This window comes from Mobula birostris, chromosome 8, assembly GCF_030028105.1.
Source record: "Mobula birostris isolate sMobBir1 chromosome 8, sMobBir1.hap1, whole genome shotgun sequence".
Lineage (NCBI taxonomy): Eukaryota > Metazoa > Chordata > Chondrichthyes > Myliobatiformes > Myliobatidae > Mobula > Mobula birostris.
Window position 1 is genome coordinate 156,923,894 of NC_092377.1, and position 14,069 is coordinate 156,937,962.

The window sequence follows — 14,069 nt, forward strand, 5'->3', positions numbered from 1 at the left end:
TTTCATTGATTCTATTATGATTCTCATTCTATTATAGAATTATTGAGTTTGTCCGCAAGAAAATGAATTTCGGAGTTGTATATGATGACATGTGTACTTCGATAATACATTTATTTTGAACTTTGAAAAGCAAAACATTTAGTAAGTGGCAGTTCTGTGAGCAAAAATGCCTTGTTAATGGGAGAGGCTAGAGGAGAATGGCAAGACTGGTTTAAGCTGACAGGAAATTGTCAGTAACTCAAATAAGTGCACATTACAACAGTGGTGTGCAGAAGAGCATGTCTGAACGCACAAGTTGAACTTTGAAGTGGATGGGCTACAGCAGAAGACCACAGCGAATTCTGTTTCTGGGTATAGGTCTAAGTTTGCTTCAGTTGATAGTACTTTCATCCAAGCCAGAAAGCTGTAAATGCTGCTCCATTTCAGTTGACAGTCTAAATCAATACTGAGGTAAAGATACAGAGTCAGAAATGCTGCCTTTTGTACATTAGATGGAGAATTCTCCTGTACTGTCTTATCACACAGACTGCCAAAGACAACAAAAAGGTAACCAGTTATTCATGTCACAACGGTCCATGGGATTGCGCAAGTTGTAAATGTTTGCCATGTTTGTGCATAGCTATATTTATTGTTTTATATGAGATATTAAGAGAGCAAGGAACTTTGCAATGCAAGTTTTCCTTGTGATAGCAGAGGTTCCCAACTTTTTTTATGCCATGAGCCAATAGCATTAAGCAAGGTTGGGAACCCGCGTGTAGTATTAAAATATAACCTATCACCCAAAACCAGATGCTACAATAGTGTAGCAGTTACTGCTACACTATTACAGTTCAGGGCAGAGTTCAGTGTTCAATTCCAACATGATCTGTATTGAGTCTGTACAGCCTCCTGTGGGTCTTCTCCAAGCACTCTGGTTTCCTCCCACAGGCCGAAGACATACCAGTTAATAGGTCATTAAAAACTGCACAAGGCAGCATGAAAAGATACACATCTGTCTAGTGCATTTTGTGAATTAGTTGCCAAGTGGTCTTTTTGTGGCAAACAGTAAAATAATTTAGCTTTGATATAAAGAGATGCTGTAGCCACATACAAAAATATAAGGTTATGTTCTCATTCCCAGTTCCCAGCTATAACCAGCTGAGACGATTCCTGGTGCCAATGAAATTATAGAACAAGTGTGCTTAATACATCATTAGATACCTTAATCACTGGACAGTTCAGGACACATGGGAAAATAACACATTGGTTTAGCAGGTGCTGTTGGTCTGCTGCAGTTTTTGGTGGGAGGATAAAGATCAGCTTTATTTGTCAAATTTACAAAGTAAAATGCCCTGTCTGTGTCAATGACCAACACAGTCCGATGATGTGCTGGGGGCACTCTGCAACAGTTGCCATGCATCTGGCCCCAACATAGCATGCCTACAACTTAACAACCCTAACCAATACGTCTTTGGGAGGAGGAAGAAACCGGAGCACCCAGAGGAACCCATCAGCCTAAGGGCAGAACATATGACAGTAGTGAAATTGAACCCCGAATCACTGATGTTGATAAAGCGTTTCGCTAATCATCACGCTACTGTGAGTGTAAGGGGTTTCTTTTTTTTAATGCCACTGCGTAGTCTAATTAAAATGGCTTCTTTGTTATGTTATAATTGAAAGGGTTTCTTTGTTATGTTAACTGCTGAGAAAGTCCTCCCGCTAGCAGTTTGTTTAGATCACGTTACTGATAAGAAGATGTTATGAACCAATTGGTATAGTTGTTATGCTTTTGGTGTGTCTGTAAGATATTGTATGTGCGGGGTTTTGGGCAGAAGGCGGGAGACAGAGACAGAGGATGGACCAGGTGCTGTGAGTCCGCTAATGGGGTCGGACCCCGAGCAGGAGTCCGAGTTCCAGGGTGAAGAGAGGAGACGGAGATGGACTCGTGTGAAGCGTCTGGTCGACCATCATTGTTGGTCCCAGGCGGCCGGTCGAGGTGGTCCAAGGGGTCACAGGGTGAAGAAGAAGGGTCCTGAGCTCCAACTGTTTGTGCATGAAGAGATTGAACTTTGATAAGTGTGGTGCCTTTTATTTTCCTTTTATAAAATATATTTTATTCTCTATTAATTATATAGTTCCAGTAATATCTATAAACTGTAAATCATTTAATCGTATCTGGTGTGTACAAGATAAGAGGAATAGATAGAGTGGATAGCCAGCGTCTCTTCCCCAGGGCACCACTGCTCAATACAAGAGGACATGGCTTTAAGGTAAGGGGTGGGAAGTTCAAGGGGGATATTAGAGGAAGGTTTTGGTGGTGCGTGGAATGCACTGCCTGAGTCAGTGGTGGAGGCAGATACACTAGTGAAGTTTAAGAAACTACTAGACAGGTATATGGAGGAATCTAAGGTGGGGGCTTATATGGGAGGCAGGGTTTGAGGGTCGGCACAACATTGTGGGCCGAAGGGCCTGTACTGTGCTGTACTATTCTATGTATGTTCTATATATTGTCTGTTATTCAGGCGGGGATGGGTACATCATACAGCATCCACACAAACTAATTACCCAGTTTGGCGGGGCCGAGGGCTGTTTCCCTAGATGACAGCAAGCCCAGCGACCCTGAGGCTGGCCGGGGGGGCTACATGGGTATATTCTGAATTGGCCCTTTCCCAAGTACATGAATTGAAAAATGAAAAATGGAGCCTGGCATACAAGCCCTAATCACACAATTATCAAGCAAACAGCATACCAAACTGCCAACGCAAAATAACAGCAACTTGTGTACCTGGTACGTTTCCACAGGTCTGCTTTCCATATTTAAGTCCCAGATTTTCACTGATAAGTAATCTCGTGTCATCATGTAGCGACCACTATGACTGAATTTGACGTCTGATATAGAAGAAATTATTTCTGAGAAGAACGACCTGTTGCTGGGATCTTCAGGTTCTTCAAACACTGTTGGGGAGGAAAAGATGTTGAGATGGTCCAGAAAGTTCTTCCATTTTATATTCCACTTGGAAGCAACTAAACAATTGTCATCTTGATTAAACAGCATATTTAACACCAATTCAGTAAAATATTAAATTCAAGCCCATGAGTATCCCTATTTACAGCAAGAAATGTCAACAAACGCATGTTCGACAAAATAAAATAGCTAGAATCTCCTTATCAAATATTTGATAAGAAAACCAGAAACCAATGTTTTGGTCATAACATGCAGTCCCACAAGGCAGTGGACACTGTACTGTAAAGAATCTTAATCACTAGAAAATGCTCATTATTTTTAAGCCAGATTTTTGGATGCGCCCTCTCAGCGCATAGATATCTTGTAAATAATAGGATTCCAATTGACAAACCAGGTATAGCTGAATTTTAGTTGTCACGTCACCACCTTCAATATAAGAGATCCAAGTCAATGCCAAATTAAGCTCTAAAGCGGGGGGAGGGTGACAACCTGGGGTTCATGGACCCCTCAGTTAATGGTAGGGGTCCATGGCATAAAGGAGGCTGGGAACCCCTGCTTTAAAGGGTCAACCAAAGTTGCATCTCCATCGTGTGTCCACAGGGAATCTTTGAGTTCCTTTGGAGGATCAGCCATGATCACAGTGAATGGTGGTGCTGGCTCGAAGGGTTGAATGGCCTACTCCTACACCTATTGTCTATTTACAAGGAAAAATCAACTCTTTGCAGAAAGACATGCAGTGGTTGTGCATAAGGAAGGGAACTAGAATGGTGCAGATGTAACAGAGCATGGTGATGTGGATCAGAAGCAAGAAGCAGAAAGAAAATTTCCGCTAACAGCTATTTTTGGAGAGAGCAGGACAATGCAGAATACAGTTAGATCAATCCACTGAGGGGTGGGGGGAAGAACACAACATCGGCGAAAGAGAGCCAGCCTCGTCTGTGAAATAGTTTAGGAAACACAAGATGTAATGTCATAGTACCAATATTGTAATATTACATCAGTCTGTGAAATGCAGGAAATTAATCTTGGGTCCCTGCTTTCTTTACATTAGGGGACAACCACTACAGAAACCAAAAACAAATGTACAAGATATAGAAACATTGAGAAATAAATCAAGTTTGTCAGTCAACAAATAGGTATTCTGGCTCCACTATTTGCCCGCAATAGATTGCAGCAGGTTGCTAAATGTCAGTGGTTACTGAACCACTTAATTTGTTGCAATTGTCCAATCAAAGCAGTTGATTTCTAAGCCATGTGAAAGGAGCATTCATTGAAATTACAAATCACTGAAGAATAAGTATCTGAGTCACCGACTTACATTTGGCATGTTTGTCACACAGGGCAGCTGCTCTCATGTCACACAGTCGAATGGTTCCCTTGCTACTGCTGTATACAAATGTGTTGCACTGATTCGGGTGGAACTCTGCTGCTGTAATCACTTCAGTCAACTCCTCCATGTTAGCAGGCTTGATATCTACAATATCTGAGAAAGGCCATCAAGGGTAATACTAGGATAACTGGCCACACAAAATGACAGCCGTCCAGCAGGATGGAAAAAGTTATCTTTTCAGCTTATGATTGCAACTGTCCCAAGAAATATCCTATTTCCGTAAAATTATAGCAAAGTAAAATACACTATTAAAGCAAAAAAAGTCACTTCTGCAAGAGTCAACTCTGCAATGGACAATATTTAGAACAAGAAAAATATTAGCCCCAAGAAGGTTACCCATGTCTTTCATTATGGCTATCGTCTGCTAGTTAGTTGCAATCTGTTACCATAAAAGGCTTGGAGTCAGGCTCCAAATGAAAACTGCAACTACCCAAGTTTCGGAGAAATCTAATTCATTCCAATGGCCGCCCATCCCAAGCCACATATCAACTTGTGCCAGCAAGTCATGCTGCCTTTTTATTCCATAGAACTCTCCCATACCCAAGCCTACATTCTCCAAGATCTCAAGATTACCGCCGTCTGTAACATAAATTAACCACTATACCAATTTGACCAAATTTAGTTTTTCTCTGCAACCAAAATGTCATCGACCTGAAAAGTGAACTTACTTTGCAGATTCTGCCTGATCTGCTGAGCAATTTCCCATTTACAATTACCTTTCCTTTGCAACAGAAACATTAAAAACCTTCTGCAGTTTGCTCAGATTTAGCTGTACATCGTACTGTTGCATGTGGAATAAAGACAAACTTCTTGGCACAGCTGCCAAAACCTTCAGGTCAATAAAAGGAGCTGGTGTGGCGGCCCGCACACGCCTCGAACTGCCATCGGGAGCCGCGAGCAGACACGCAGTAGCGCGTTTGGAACTACCCGCTCAGGGCAGACTTTCCGGGGATAGTCTGACGTCACGTCCGCCCCACAGGTTGCAGGGGCCCATGGGAGGGGAGATTCAAACGTGCGATTTTGAATCGGTAAAGGCATTCTGAGTTCAGCTCTCTCTGCCTCCATGTGTTTCTTTAGTAGCACGTTTGCGCGCGACTACATTGGTGACCCCGATGTTCCAGACGGCACCCGGAACCGGCCACTCAGCGACCAGCCATGAGTTTGAGCAACTCACACAGCGCAGTCTCTCTGAAGCTCCCGACTTTCTGGGCCACTCAGCCCCACGTTTGGTTCGAGCAGGCTGAGGCCCAGTTCAGTATCAGAGACATTACAGCTGACGCCACGCAGTACTACTACGTGGTCAGCACGCTCAATCAGGAGACGGCAGGCCGGATCATCGACTTCCTACACCAGCCACCAACGGAGGACAGGTACACTAAGCTTAAGGCGCTCCTGATCCGTACCTTTGGACTCTCCCGCTGCGAACGGGCCGCACGTCTCCTACACATGGACGGCCTGGACAACCACATGCTATCCGAGCTCATGAATAATATGCTGGCGCTCATGGACGGCCATAAGCTGTGCCTTTTATTTGAACAGTTGTTCCTCGAGCAAATGCCAGAGGACCTTCGCCTCCTCCTCACGAGTGAGGATTTCAGCAACCCATGCAGGGTCGCAGCTAAAGCAGAAGTCCATTGGCAGAGCAAGCAACATGGAGCAGCCTCCATTGGCCTAGCCACGATCGTGCGCCCCAAAGCCAAGACCCCGCAACCGAAGCCATCCAGATCCACGGGGGAAAAGGATGGAAGTTCGGAACAATGGTGCTTCTATCACCAAAGACGGGGCTCAGGTGTGTGCCGCTGCCGTCCACCATGTGCTTTACAGGGAAACATTGGGGCCAGCCATTACTAATGGCTACAACGGCTGGCCAGGGAGACAGCCTCCTGTACCTCTGGGACCGACACTCCGGATGGCACTTCCTGGTTGACACCGGAGGGGAAGTCAGCGTACTCCCCCCCTCGAACATGGACACTCGTAACACAGTCCCAGGCCCCGAACTCACTGCTGCAAATGGCACCTGTATTCCGACGTACGGTCCGTGAACTATCTCACCGCATTTCAGGTCCAGCCGTTTCACTTGGACTTTCACGTTGGCAGCGGTGTCACAGTCACTACTAGAGGCAGATTTCCTACGAGCCAACTGCCTCCTGTTTGACCTAAAAAGCCGGTGTTTGGTCCACGCCAAGACGTTCCACACTTCCCAGCTTGGAGAAGCCAAGCTACCGGCCCTCCACCTGGATTCCGTGACCCTCTCAGGTAACAAATTCGCCAGGGTGTTGACGGAATTCCCTTCCAGTCACCCCGCAGTTCTCCACGGCCAACCCCAAGCACGGCGTGCAGCACCACATCCCCACACAAGGACCGCCGCTGCACGCCCGAGCTCGCGGGCTCCCACCCAACAAGCTCCACCTCGCCAAGGAGGAGTTCCATAAGATGGAAGAGATGGGAATCGTACACCGCTCAGACAGCCCGTGGGCATCCCCGCTGCACACGGTACTCAAGTCCGCAGGAGGATGGAGGCCCTGCGGAGACTACAGAAGGCTCAACGACGCCACAACTACAGACAGATACCCGGTACCCCACATCCAGGACTTCATAGCGAACCTGCACGGAGTGACCATCTTCTCGAAAATCGACCTGGTCAGGGGATACCATCAGATCCCAGTGCACGTCGTACGACGTGCCCAAGACAGCCCTCATCACCCCGTTCGGCTTGTTCGAATTTCTGAGGATGCTTTTCGGTCTCAAGAATGCAGCCCAAACTTTCCAAAGGCTCATGGACTCGGTGGGACACGGCCTGGATTTCGTTGTCATCTACTTGGACGATATCCTGGTGGCCAGCAGTTCGCACCAACAGCACGTGGCACATTTGCGCCAGCTCTGCCAATGCCTGAGTGACCACGGACTGGCAATCAATCTGGCGAAGTGCCAGTTCGGGCTGACGGAGATCGACTTCTTGGGCCAAGGAGTCAACCGACATGGTGCAGTTCTCCTACTGGACAAGGTCCAGGCCATCCGCCAGTTCCCCAAGCCCAGCACGGTCAAGGGCCTGCAGGAGTTCGTAGGGATGGCCAACTTTTATCATCAGTTCGTGCCGGCGGCGGCACGCATCATGAGACCCTTGTTCAGCCTGATGGCCGGCAAGGCCAAAGAAGTGGCATGGGACGCAGAGTCCACGGAGGCGTTTGAGCAGACCAAGGAGGCGCTGGCAAAGGTGGCCCTCCTAGTGCACCCGAGAGTCGATGTAGCCACGGCACTCACAGTTGATGCTTCCAACACGGCAGTCGGTGGAGTCCTGGAGCAGCTTGTCAAGGACCAGTGGCGATCACTCGCTTTCTTCAGCCGGCACCTACGGCCACCAGAGGTGAAGTACAGCACTTTCGACAGAGAGTTGCTAGCGCTCTACCTGGCTGTTTAGCATTTCCGGTACTTCCTCGAGGGAAGGGAGTTCACCGTGTATACGGACCACAAGCCCCTCACCTTCGCACTGGCCAAGCTATCGGACCCATGGTCAGCTCGGCAGCAGAGGCACCCGTCCTTTATTTCAGAATTCACCACAGACGCCCGCCACATCGCAGGGAAGAACAACGCTGTCGCCGACACACTGTCTCGCCCCTGCCTCCACTCAGTAGGCATATCGTCCTCAGGAATAGACTACGCAGCACTGGTGGAAGCACAACAGTCGGACAACGAGATCCCGGCTTACCGCACTGCCATTTCGGGGCTCCAGTTGGAGGATGTCTCCATCGGCCCGGCAGCGGATCGACTCCTGTGCGACGTGTCTACCAGCAAACCCCGACCCGTGGTACCAGCAGCACGGAGGCGCCGGGTGTACGACACACTGCACGACCTGGCCCACCCGCCCATCCGGGCGACCATCAAGCTGGTAGCGGACAGATTCGTCTGGCATGGTTTGCACAAACAGGTCGGACACTGGGCCAGGACATGCATACACCACCAGACCGCCAAAGTCCAGTGGAACGTGAAGGCTCCCCTCCAGCAATTCCAGCCGACGCACAGGAGGTTCTAACACATCCACGTGGACATTATCGGCCCCCTGCCAGGTATATCTTTACCATGGTAGAGGTTCACCAGGCGACCGGAAGCTGTACCGCTCGCAGACACGTCCACTGAGTCCTGCGCCAGGACGCTCATTGTTAACTGAATCGCCAGGTTCAGCCTCCCAATGGACATCACCTCCGACAGAGGGGCGCCGCTTACGTCTGGTTTGTGGACAGCACTGGCACAGCTCCTGGGCACCCAGCTGCATCACATCACAGTGTACCATCCCCAGTCCAACGGTTTGGTACAGTGATTCCATCGGCATCTCAAGTCGGCCTCAGGGGCCCCAACTGGACAGATGAGCTTCCCTGGGTCCTACTGGGCATCCGCACAGCCCCCAGAGAGGATCTGGACACCTCCCCGGCGGAATTGGTCTACGGCGCCTCCCTGATGGTCCCAGGCGAGTTCGTACCAGAGGCCCAAGTTTCGGAAGAAACTCCAGCAGTGGTGCTAACGAGGCTGCGGGACAAGGTAGGGACCCTGGCACCGGTCCCGACCTCCAGGCATGGTTCCACGCCATGACCCCTAAAGACCTCTGAGACTGTGAGTATATTTTTATTCACAGGGGCACGCACAGCTCACCTCTACGGCAGCCGTACGAGGGACCCTTCAAGTGATCCGGCACAATGGAACCATGTGTTGTGGAGGTGGGTGGCCGGGAAGAGACTTTTACAGTGGACCACCTCAAACTGGCGCACTTGGACACTGAGCAACCAGTGAGGGTACCTGCACCGCGCCGGCAAGGCTGGCCACACAGACTGGGGGCTCCATCCCCCCGATGGATGTTTCTGGGGGGGGGGGGGGGGGGGGGGGGGGGGGGGGGGGGGGGGGGGGGGGGGGGGGGGGGGGGGGGGGGGCGCGCGCGCGCGGCCCGCACTCGCGGGACTCGAACCGCCATTGGGAGCCGCGAGCAGACCTTCCGGGGTCAGTCTGACTTCACGTCCGCCCCGCGGGTCGCAGGGACCCATGGGAGGGGAGATTTAAGTGCGCGATTTTGAATCAGTAAAGGCATTCTGAGTTCAGCTCTCTCTGCCTCCATGTGTTTGTTTAGTAACGCATTTGCACGCGACTACACTGGCAGATTAAATGAGCCGTATAAGACTTGCTTTATTCATCCAAAAGACAATTATCTGATAACACTCCTGAAGCTGTTCAAATCACAAACACAAAAGATTCTGCAGATAATGCAAATCTGGAGAAACACAGATGGAATGAGGTGAGACTCCTCAAACCTGATGGTATTAACATCAGTTTCTCTGATTTACAGTAATATCTCCCTTCTCCTCTTTTCCCATTCCAGCTCCCCTCTTTCTCTTCTCCCCACATGCTGATTACCTCCCTCCTGTACCCCTTCTCCTTCTGTCTGCCATGGTCTACTGCCCTCTCCTAAAATTTTCCTTCTTCAACCCTTTACCTATCACCTCCCAGCTTTTCACTTCATTCCCCCTCCCCCACCCACAGACCTATCTTCTCCATCACCTGGCCTCATCCTTCATCTGTCAGCATGTAATCCTTCCCCCCCCCACCATCTCATTCCAGCTCCTGCCCCCTTCTTTCCCAATCCTGACGAAGTGTCCCAGCCTAAAACGCTGATTGTTTATTCCTCTCTATGGATGCTGCCATAGAAGCTGTTCAAGCCAGCTACTTCGCATTTTTGGGTATACACAATTGGTCTGGAAGAATCAAGAGTGTGCACAATTAATCCAGGGATCCTCAGCATTGTCCAGATATTTGATCACGGAAGATCAGCAGAACCATTAACCTGCCCTGACAGCCGTGCACCTACAAAATACTGGAAGGTCAGGCTGTGAATCGAATCAAATACTCACTATCTGGTTTAGGATACAAAGGGCAATGTGTTGAACAATACCAACAGAACATTACATGAAATAATCTTTAGCATGGAAGCCAAGGTCAGTAGCACTGTTCCCTGAAAAAAAGAAAGCTTTTGTCCAGAAAAGGATGAGTGCAAAATGATAAGGATACTAAAACTTCTGTCCGTGATTTCTAAATGCCACAGGTTAATCCTAAGGTCATCGGCTGATAAGTAAGTTTCATAGTCACTATTGACTGAAATAGAGTTTATATGATACGTGTGCGCATTAGCAAATATTCTTCGAGGACTTGCTTCAACCATCAAATCCATAGGTTTGAATACCGGCACCTGGGAAAGAGCAGAAAGATGTTTTAAAAATTTTAAATGAAATAAACAGAATGGAGCAAGGTATATCACTATACAGTACAGTATAATCTTTCCACAGATGTTGCCTGACACACCCAGTTTATCTAACATTGTTTTTATATGTTTCAGTAGTTCTTATTGAAAGAATTTCATTTCATGAGGGAGAATGGCAGACTGTGGCACAAGTGCAAGTTGTCCCATTGCTCAGGTTTTATAGAGAAACGGTGTAGTGGGTTCAGAAAACTAAGATTTAAAATTGAACTTGGACAAAAAAAGCATCATGCTTAGGGAGTCAAATTTAAAATTTCAGAAAATGACTAGGTTGTTAAGAAGTTCCCACACGCAGAGAATATGGAATAATTTGCCTTGCAAGGATGTAATGTCTATCTCCTTGTGACAAAGTGGACGTAGGGAGAAAGGCACAGGAAACAAAGCAAGATAACAGGACTTACTATGGGTTACTACTACATCTGCACCAGACAGTTGAGGAAGTTTGGTATGGGCCCCCAATTCCTAAGAACTTTCTACAGGGGCACAATTGAGAGCATCCTGACTGACTGCATCACTCTCTGTTATGGGAACTGTACCTCACTCAATTGCAGGACTTTGCAGAGAGTGGTGCAGACAGCTTAGTGCATCCGTAAAAGTGAGCTTCCTACTATTCAGGACATTTATAAAAGACAGCTTCTTCCACCAGGTCATCAGACTGATTAATTCATGATCATACAATTGTACTTCTATGTTATATTGACTGTCATGTTGTACATACTGTTCATTATAATTTACTATAAATTGCACTTTGCACATTTAGACGGAGACGTAAAGATTTTTACTCCTCATGTATATGAAGGACGCAAGTAATAAAGTCAATTAAATTCAATTCCCTTTGGAAATGTTTGCTTATATCTCTGGTATACAGCTCTACACATCACAGCAATAGTAGTAGACCTTACTGGTCAGAGTCGACCATGGATGCTGCATCCTAACTGTTGCCCAGCAAGCTCCCTCTCTCCACTCAGATGATGAACCCATAGGAACGGCAGAGACCGATACAGTTTGGCACCAGTGGCAGTGTTGCCAGTCAACGCTGAATTCAATGTAGGACTGCCTTAGGGGCTCCAGCTCCAGATTTTTCCCTTGAGGTTTACTCCCAAAGCCTTTCCCATGAGTGGGTATAACTGCAAGGCAGTGGAGGTTTGAAAACCAAGTTTTCCTTCTCCTAGATGAGCTGCCAACCACAGCTGACGAGCCCCAACTGCCTGAAGCGACTGGTTTTAAGGAACCAGTAGCCTGCCTCTGCCCCTTCTTCTGGCACAGCAATAACATGCTTGTAAATCCAAGAAAAGAAACACCAAATATAACACAAGTGTTCTTACTCTGTTATAGGCCCCAGCCATCAACAGAAATCAGATCCAGTGCAACCTTGCTGACCTTCATGAACGTGTTACTGAACGGATTAGCTTTGTTTCCATCATCTCTAAATTTGATTACAGCACACAGTCCTGCCCTTGCTCATCTTCCACCCTCTATAAATATCACCCACTGCCAATATTCTAACTAGGACTGCTCCATTTGTCCATCTTGCTGCTGAATTACACTGGATCCCACTTAAATAACTCTGATTTAAAATTCTTATCGCCAAGTCTGCCCACAGGCTTACCTCTTCCACCCTAACTTCTTTCAGATCCACAAGGATTCTATACTCCAGTTCTGCCCTCCAATGTAACCCCAATTTTAAGCACAAGGTGAACCTGCAGATGCTGGAAACCTTGAGCATCACACACAAAATTCTGCAGGAACTCAGGTCAGGCAGCTTCAATGGTGCTTAACAGCTGTTTATTCCCCTCTCATGAATTGCTAAGTTCCTTCAGCATTGTATATGTGTAGCCCCAAATTTAAGTGCGGTCCATCAGTGGCCTTTAGCTACCAGGGCCCAGCAGTTCTCCACACCCCTTTCTCCCTTTAAAATACCTTGAACAAAGCTCATGGATCTTGCAGAACATACAGCACTGGAACAGTGCAATAAGTCGGTTAAACAAACTCATGCCATTTATATTTCACACGCCCCTTCTCAGTCTTCCTCCAGCAGTAAACCTTGCACCCCCCCGGATCCCTTTCTCCTATCAGATTCCTTTTCCTCCAGCACTATCGTTCCTACTCACCCGGCTTCTCTGGCAACTTCCAGCTTGCCTCCTTGCACTCCCCGCCACCTTTTTATTCTGGCATCTTAACCCCTTTCCTCTCAGTCATGAAGAGAGGTTTATTCATTTCCATAGATGCTGTCTGACCTGCTGAGCTTGTCTAGCATTTTGTGTGTGTTGCTTTAGATTTCCAGCATCTGCAGGTTTCCTCTTATATATCTCTCTACAGTATTCACCTCAAATGTTTCCTATCAAAAACAGTTGTCCAAGTTAAAACATTCTTTTTGATTCTTCAGTGATCTCACATCAACGGAACCTGGCTTACTCCTGACTTGGAATCACTGCCTTTGTGTATTCTGTCAGATTCATTAATCAACTTAGGGCCCTACTGAGTTACTCCACAGCCCCTCTTTCACCGGAGAGCACATAAACAAGATTAGCAAGATACAGATCTTTGTGTCAAGAAAGTATGGGCCACCACTCAATGATATTGGTACCTGAAGTGTGAGCTTTCTTGGAAACATCAAAATCTGAAAGTTTCCTCCAAGATGCACGATCCCGACTTGGAATTACATTGCCTTATTTCAGTTACAAATCCTCACAACACTGTATTTAATAAACTTGCAAAATGCTCAAGAGTGACTCGTTTTTTCACAGTTAGTAAGGGTGGAAAATTAATGGCAGGCTTGCCAGTAGCGTCCTTACCCAATGAATTATTGAGCAATTAATGCCTCAACCTTCTCCTTTCAAGACAGAGCTAGACTGTTCAACATTCCTTGATCCATATAACTTTGCACTGGTGCTTTCAATCTTGATATCATGAATGCTCCCCTTTTACAATATGGCATTCAGAACTGTGCAGAGGAACAAGGATCTTTTGTGTTCCAGCATCATCTTGTTTGAAAAAGATCTACTGAATGTCCAAAATATTTCATTACCATAAAGGTGCCATATAGGGGCAATTGTTTATTTTTGGACTTCGGTCGCAGGATGCCCAAATTGGGACCTTCAGCCTCAGTATTAATAACACAGGGACTCCGTAGAAATGGATACCCCGAAACAGGACCAAAACTGCAATCCAAAATAGTCTTAGAATTTCCCTTTTAAAGAAAACTTACCCCAGATTTCACACTTCACCATCATCAAAAACGCTAAAACATACACACTTCATAGAGAGAGTCAAGTGCACCAAGTTTCTGGGAGTTCACATCACAGATGACTTCACCTGATCCCTTAATATCATCTCCCTGAACAAGATGGCACAGCAGCGCCTCCACTTCTTAAGGAGATTGTGGCAAGCGAGGCAGCTCCCCCGGCCACCATCTTTAACACAATGTTATAGGAGCACCA

General features: G+C 47.2%; 1 protein-coding gene across 1 annotated transcript in view; it reads right to left on the bottom strand.

Moving 5' to 3' along the window:
- LOC140201852 (serine/threonine-protein phosphatase 2A 55 kDa regulatory subunit B alpha isoform) overlaps positions 1 to 14,069 on the bottom strand; it is a 95,414-nt gene that overhangs the window by 4,746 nt on the left and 76,599 nt on the right. The window contains exons 6-8 of the mRNA XM_072266581.1: positions 10,383 to 10,560; positions 4,263 to 4,427; positions 2,765 to 2,934 (exon numbers count right to left, since the gene is read on the bottom strand). Of these exons, the coding sequence (XP_072122682.1) occupies positions 2,765 to 2,934; positions 4,263 to 4,427; positions 10,383 to 10,560 (513 nt within the window). The remainder of the gene's footprint in view (positions 1 to 2,764; positions 2,935 to 4,262; positions 4,428 to 10,382; positions 10,561 to 14,069) is intronic.